The sequence below is a fragment of the Myotis davidii genome, unplaced genomic scaffold (assembly GCF_000327345.1).
Source record: "Myotis davidii unplaced genomic scaffold, ASM32734v1 scaffold2053, whole genome shotgun sequence".
Taxonomy (NCBI): Eukaryota; Metazoa; Chordata; class Mammalia; order Chiroptera; family Vespertilionidae; genus Myotis; species Myotis davidii.
The window spans coordinates 15,915-23,436 of NW_006284252.1; the positions used below are offsets into that span (position 1 = coordinate 15,915).

Genomic DNA, 7,522 nt, shown 5'->3' on the forward strand with positions numbered 1-7,522 from the left:
GGGATATATTTTGGTACAAGAAGAGGTTCAAGAGTCCTGTTAACTCCCCAGTTCATACACTACAGGTGCCCCGTCCCCTGGGGAGGGGACTTGGGCTCTATTACCTCTCCAAGGGGCTCTATGGTCACCCCTGCCCCTGGGGGCCATTTCCCCATTATCTACCCTCCCCCCAGCCCAAAAGGAGGGGTGAGGGGGAAGGACTTTCAGTTAATATTAAGGTGGGTGTTGTTGTTTTAAACAAAATGGAGAAGCATAAATAAATAAAAGGGTTTATCTCAAAAAAAGAGTTTATCAAATTGATAGATGTAAGGTATTTGAACATAATAATACAAAATGGTGAGAGGAAGTGTCTTAAATATTGTATTTTTTATTATTCATGATTAGATATAGCCTAGCCCATGTGGCTCAAAAGTTGAGTGTCGACCTATGAACCAGGAGGTCACAGTTCGATTCCCAGTCAGGCTACATGCCTGGGTTACGGGCTTCAACCCCAGTAGGGGACGTGGAGGAGGCATCCAGTCAATGATTCTCTCTCATCATTGATTTCTCTCTCTCTCTCTCTCTCTCTCTCTCTCCCTCTTCTTTCCTCTGAAAAATCAATACAAATATTTCAAAAAATAAGAAGAGATATAAATACCAATTGAAGAATAATTACAAGGAATAAACAAAATCCCCTGCTTGCAAAAGGTTCAACAAGAGCAACAAGAACAAGAGGAGATCCAGATGTAATTGGACTCAAGAAACTCCCACAGACACTACAGAGTAAAATCAATGGTCATGTGATATCACAGAAATGTTCTCATTTATGATTAAATGCTGGGATGTGTTATAACAATAATTCTGAGGTTGGCATCGATGAAAAGGGAGAGGAGAGCTGCTCCTAACTCTACTGCGTATCAGCACCTACAGATGGGAGACCAGAAGCTCAGGTGGTGACCAGGTAACTCCTGGGCAAGGGGAGGATAAGATGCCAACTACAGTGTGTCTGGGCCTGAGAATGGAGAGAGAGGAGCAGGGGGTGGGGATGAGTGGGCAGAACAAACAGAGAAAGAAAGAGGGGAGGGGAACAAGCCAAATGGGAGAAGCACAGGCAGTAACAAGGGGCCATCAGTGGGTGTGTATTATTGTTTATTTCTGTATCTTAGGATGTTTTGAGCCATTAAATGGATTGAAAGCCAAGGAGACACAGGGCCTCCCAGGGCGGCCCATTCTCAGAGACAGTAAAGAACTTCAGATGCAAACCAACCCGTCCTGAGCCCATATTCCCAGCCTCCCCACCTGCCCCAAATCACCCAGGACCTGGGACCAGACACACAGAGACCACGCCCACAGGCCCATCCCCCAGACTGACACACACCAGCTGGTCCTCAACTGCTCACCCTGCCCTGCCTTGCGTTTCCCATGGGACCCCAATCAAGGCCTTCGCTAGGCGGCCCTGCACCTGCATCTGCTTTCTGAGGAAATCCAGGGTTTCCCGGGCACAGCGGCCCCTCCTCTCAGGAGGTGAAAGGAGTAAAAGTCTTCTCTCCATGGCACTGACTCCCCTTGGCGTCACTCAATCACTTCCACACACTGAAACCCCAGGGGCACATTTGAGGCAGGTGAGTCAAGAGCTTCCAGGGAGAAGGTGCCATTGATGTCCCAGGACGGTCCCTCTAGCCTGGTGTCCGCACCTCAGTCCCATCCTGAGAGGACGGAGGGTCCATCAGGAGCTCTGCCTCCTCCTCCGGGGCCTCCACACCTGCAGGGCCCACACAGGTGTCAGCTCAGAGACTCGGCCTCTTTGGCTCCAACTCCAGGCAGAGCCGGACATCTCGGCCCCACCTGCACCTCAGGGCCAATCCCTGACCTTCCCCGGGGGAGACAGGCCTGCTCACCTGGTGTAGTAGAGCCAGGTGAGGACGTAGGTGAGGAGGAAGCCAGCCCCCATGAGGGCCCCTCTGATCAGGGTGAAGACCAGGGGCCAGGAGCCCTGCGGCTCCTGGGTCACACATCTGCTGGAGTGCGGGTTGTCTGGGTACACGGGAGAAGGGTGACCTGTTGTCCAGGACTCAGTCCACCCACAACCCCAACACCTGACCGGATGGCCTGCCCCACACCTGTCCTGTACCTTACTCTGCTCAGAGAGGCTGAAGGAGAGGAGCTGGGAGCCCAGCAGGTGAGCTCCCCTCCACCTCCAGGCCCCACATGGGGCATCTGGGATAGAAAGATACAGCCCCACTTCAGATGGAAGTCACCCCAATCCCAAGGAGCACCAGTGGGAAGCAGGAAGGTGGGAGAGCTGTCCTTCTGGCCCCCTCCCCACCTACATGCACATCCATGGGTGAGTGTTCTCAGGTTAGCTCAGCCTCCTGCACACCCACACACACAAACACACACACACACGTCGCTCCCACTGCCCCCATGGACTCAGCCACCCCTCCAACACTCACAGGAAACATTGAGCCTAACGGTTCTCTGCATGGCCACCAAAGATCCTTGGACTTGGACCTGACAGGTGAGGTTGGTGCCATGGTCCTGGGGTCTCGGGGTGAAGGTGAGTGCCAAGGAGCCGAGGGTCTGGGGGTCCAGCAAATCCACAGCAGCTCCAGCCCAGGAGAAGGTGAGAGGTCGTCCCCCTTCACAGGACCCTGGCAGGCTGCAGGCCAGCTCTGTGGGGCAGCCGGACTCCAGAGGCTCCCTCATCCAGATGTGGGGTTTCTCTGTCAGGGCTGCAGGGGAGAAAGGCAGGTGCCTGGGCTCCAGGGGTGGGGACTCAGAGCAGGACCCTGAGAGAGGCCCTGCCTCGGGCTGAGCTCCCCAGGCCCTGTGTCTCTTCCCACCACCCAGGGACCACGGCCTGGACAGGGAGTGTCCAGTGTCCTGTTGCTGTTCTAAGATGGGGTCCCTTTCCTTGGGTCCTTTCCAGGGCCCCTGCCTTACCTGTCACCTGCAAATTCAGCATCTTATCTAAGTAACTATATCTCACAGAATTTCCTATCTCCACTCGGAGGTAGTAGCGTCCTGTGTCACTCCTCCTGGCGTCTCTGATTTGCAGGGAACAGTTGTTGGTCGTGGGGTCTGTGAGGAGGAAGCGGCCTTGGGTCTCCATCTTCCCTGGTATATCTGGGTTGCTCGAGGCCACAGGATGGTTTCTGTTGTCCCTGTACCGGTACCAGTAGGTGTAGACTTTGGTAGAGGAAGACCACGAACTCCACGGGTAGAAGGAGCAGGGCACGTGGACACACAGACCCTCCTGGACTGTCACCGATTCCTGCACTTGGAGCTCATAGCCTGGCGGCTGCTGCAGCGACCCTAAAGGAGAGGACACAGCTCAGATGCAGCTCCTGCCCCTCCCCAACCGGCCTCCCTCAGTCACTTACTCCCCCACAGCAGGGGCAGCAGCAGCAGGGGCACCATGTCTGCCTCTGGCAGGGCAGAGTGGGTCCGGTCCCTGTGTCAGGGAGCGAAGTGCCCAGCACTGGGGTGGAGCTAAGGACACCCCAACAGGAAGTCCTGGGGGAGAGACTATGGCCAGGCTGGAAGGGGAACTTGGCCTGCACAGGACATGGGGGGTGAGGTGGTGGCTGAGAAATCTTTCTGTCTCCCTCCCACACCTGACCCTGCAGCTAAATGTACTGAGGCCCCCGGTGGTTCAGAGGCGTGTACAGATGTGAATCTGAAAGTGACCCCCTTACAGAGGAGGTTTAATTGGAGAAGGAGGTCGCCCAGGGGCCAGCACACTCAGACCTGGTCCTGGTGACTCGGGCGCGTGGAGGGGGGCGAGGTTGGGGTGGGGGGACCTGTCGTCCAGCTGGAACTGTTGAACATTCTTGCAAATGATCACTTTAATATATTTTTAGACCAAGTGCTGGCAAAAGAGAGAGGAATTTAGACCCAATTCAGTGGAGGGTGGAACCCAGGGGCAATGCTGAGTGTTAAAGGCCTTGACTCTGAGGGCTTCTTGGGGACGTGGGACACACCTGTGCTGGCTCAAAGGTCTGAGTGTCTAAGGAACAAGGAGGGTGCACAGGGCCAATCAGAAACGGACACCCCATTTGGCGGGACCTCGGCACAGCAGCAACAATGCCACCTGAAAGCTCATGAAAATCCACCTTCCTGGCCCCTCATCACTGGGTCCCTGTTCCCAGACCCACCCAGGCTGATGGGAAGTGTTCCCTTTCTGCTCTATCTGTGTCCCAACGCGGGGTTAACAACCCCTGACGTTCCATTCCCACTGCTGGAGCACATAGGGGGCTTCTGTGTGCCTCGCTGCCTTTGACTGATGGAATCTCAAGGGAGGAACCAGTGAGTGTGGGGGATGTCAAAGGCCTTCAGGGGACATTGCAAAACTCAAATGCAGCCGAAACCAGTTTGGCTCAGTGGATAGAGCGTCGGCCTGCGGACTGAAGGGTCCCGGGTTCGATTCCGGTCAAGGGCATGTACATGGGTTGCGGCCACATCCCCGGTGGGGAGTGTGCAGGAGGCAGCTGATCGATGTTTGTCTCTCATCGATGTTTCTGACTCTCTATCTCTCTCCCTTCCTCTCTGTAAAAAATCAATAAAATATATTTTAAAAAAAAAACTCAAATGGATTCCATAGCACAGTGACCAACAAAAAACAGGATGGTACAAAAGATGTCATGGACACATCAAAACTGACGATGTTCCTGGAATAGTCAGAGATGCACATCACAAAAATACACTATGCACTTCCTCAGGGGAGGAAATCATACATCTTTTTGGGAGGACATTACAAGTGTAAATAGATAGCCCTGGCTGGATAGCTCTGTTGGTAGAAGCATCGTCCCTACAGCACATTGGTGGCAAGTTCAATTCCGGGTCAGGACACATCCCTAGGTTTCCATACCAGCTCAGGGCAAGTATGGGAAGCAACCTATTTATGTTTCTCTCTCCCTTTCTTTCTCTCTCTCTCTCTCTCTCTCTCTAAAACAAAACAAAAAGAATTTTTAAATTGAATTTATTGGGGTTGCATTGGTTAATAAAATTATATAAGTTTCAAGTTGAACTTATTTCTTCCTGACATATAAAACTAGACACTGATCTGAAGATTAACCCACTTTAGATTGGCTTTGGCCTTCTGAAACCCCCAAACCCATTTTCACTGCCAAAGGTCACTATCAAGGACTTCTTACTTGCCAACCAAATAGACAATGTTTAGACATTTAACCTCCATACTATTTGTTAAGGTTGAGCACATGCTTCTTCTCCTCCTCCTCCCTGCCTTCTTTCCCTTCTCCTTCTCCTCCTCCGGCTTCCTCCTCCTCCTCTCTTCTTCTCCTCTCTTAAAAACTCACAAGCTTCTTATAAGAGAGAGAGAGAGAGAGAGAGAGATTTACAAATAAACTAATGACGAAACTTTTGTGGAGGTCAGACTCACATGACATAAAATTTCTAATGCTAGTTTTGGGTGTGTGACCTTTGGAGCTGCTTATCACTACACTTCCCCCATCACTTTCTGTACCGTGGGCCTACTATGCTCCTTCACTATACCTTCCTTGTCCATGTAGGAATCTGATTTGGGGTTTTGAATATTAATGCCCTGATGCACCAAGCAAAACCCCTACAGGCCTAAGGAGTTCTTTCATGGTTCTGTAGGATTACTGATGTTGTGTCTCTCTTCATGACTTTGTTGGCCATTTGTATATCTTCTTTGGAGAAATGTCTGGTCAAGGTTTAGCTCATTCTTCAATTGTTTTATTTTGGTTTCTTATGCTGTCTTGTATGAGTTTGTAATGTCTCACTCTTTTTTTATCTTTTTTGTTTGTTTGTTTCTGTAATCCTCACCCAAAGATACTTTTTTCACTGAATTTAGGGAGAGTGGAAGAGAGGGAGTGAGAAGGGAGAGAGAGACTTACAGCATCCAGGTCTATGAGCAATAAATTCCTGCCACTTAAAAACTACCAGTCTATGGTCTGTTGTTAAAATATCCAGAACAGTCTAAAATTACGACCTTTTATTTCAAATATATTGTTATTTATTTCAGAGAGGAAGGGAGTTGAAGAGGGAAATGGAAACATCAATGATGAGAGAGAATCACTGGTCAGCCACATTCTGCATGCCCGACACTCGGGATGGATCCCACAACCAGGAATGGAACTGTGATCTCATGGTTCTTAGGTGAACACTCAACCTCTGAGGCACACTAGCTGGCCATGGCCTTTTCTAATGCATTAATCCACCAATGGATATTTGGGTTGCTGACAGATTTTGAGTAATATGAATAATGCTGCTATAGATATGGGAGTGCAGATATCTTTTTGAGGTCCTGTTTTCAGTTCTTTTGGGCATATAACCTCAAGAGAGGATGGTACATGATATGGTAATTCTATAATTAATATTTAGAGTAACTGCCAGAAACCAAGGTGGCAGCATAGGTAAACACCAGAGTTTGCTGCCTCGCACAACCACTTCAACTCCTGAGCCACAGCGTCCCTAAAAGACGGAACGGATATCATCCAGAACCACAGGAAGTTCTGGCTGAGTGGAAATTCTACAACCAGAAGGAAAGAGAAAAGCATACCAAGACTCAGAGGAGGGGCAGTGCAGACGTAAAATACTAAGGTACAGAGGCGCACGCGGAGTGGGCTGGTGGCTGAGGGCGTGGTTGTCTTTTTCAATCAGGAGGGAGTTTCAGGCTTTGAGCTCCAGTTCTGGGCGAGTCTCTGGGGACCCAGACTCATATGGGAGAAGCAGAACTGTCTGGCATCCGTCGGAACTCGGGGGCAGCTTTCTCTCAGAGGTGCTTGCAGCAATTGCCGGGACACTGAGAAAGCGGGGCCTCTGAGGGCAGCCATAACTGCTAGCCCTGCCCTGTTGATCTCGTGGGACCTGCCCGGCCCAAGCCCTGCAGGGAGGCTTTTGCTGGATAGCCTCAGGCTGAGGCTAGATTAGCACCCCCCTATTGATCCAGGAGCCATTGTGCCCAGTGGTCAGAGTGGGACCATCCAATTGGCAGCTCCTCAGATCCATAAAGGACACACTCAGGGGGCAGACTCAGTGAGCACCACAGCCCCACTGAAGCAAGTCTTGCCCTGGAGGGGTGTCTCCAGCTCACAAGTTCTCCCACTGCAGACACAGCTGATTCTCATAGCCAATTGGCCTGGAGGTCAATTCCTCACAGTGATACCTACAAGAATCAAGGCATAACTACAACAAGCCTGTGCACAAAGCCCACAAGGGGGTGCACCAAGAGTGTCCACCTCAAGTAATGGGGGAGGCTGAGCCACTGGGCCCTACAGGACACCTAGCACACAAAACCACGCTACCAATACAGGGAAGCGTAAAAAATGCGGAGACAAGAAACAGGTCACAAATGACAGAAATGGAGGAAAGCGAACGACTGGATATAGAGTTCAAAACAGCGTTTATAAGGTTTTTCAAGAATTTTATGGAAACCGCCGATAAATTTAGTAAGACCCTCAAAGAGTCTAGTGAGACCCTCAAGGACATGAAAAAGGACCAACTATAAATTAAGCATACACTGACTGAAATAAAGAATAATATACAGAGATCCAACAGC

General features: G+C 50.7%; 1 protein-coding gene and 1 pseudogene across 1 annotated transcript; one reads left to right on the plus strand and one right to left on the minus strand.

The window, feature by feature from the left end:
• The window catches only part of LOC107184302, a 3,674-nt pseudogene extending 2,945 nt beyond the window's left edge, over nt 1–729 (plus strand).
• Nucleotides 730–1,026: 297 nt separating this feature from the next.
• LOC102753912 (sialic acid-binding Ig-like lectin 14) lies at nt 1,027–3,447 on the minus strand. The gene is made up of 5 exons (XM_015568808.1): nt 3,363–3,447; nt 2,923–3,294; nt 2,433–2,711; nt 1,878–2,013; nt 1,027–1,685 (listed from the first exon to the last, which is right to left on the minus strand). Exons 1-5 carry the CDS (start codon nt 3,397–3,399, stop codon nt 1,607–1,609), a joined length of 903 nt encoding a protein of 300 aa, XP_015424294.1. The 5' UTR covers nt 3,400–3,447; the 3' UTR covers nt 1,027–1,606.
• Nucleotides 3,448–7,522: the final 4,075 nt, after the last annotated feature.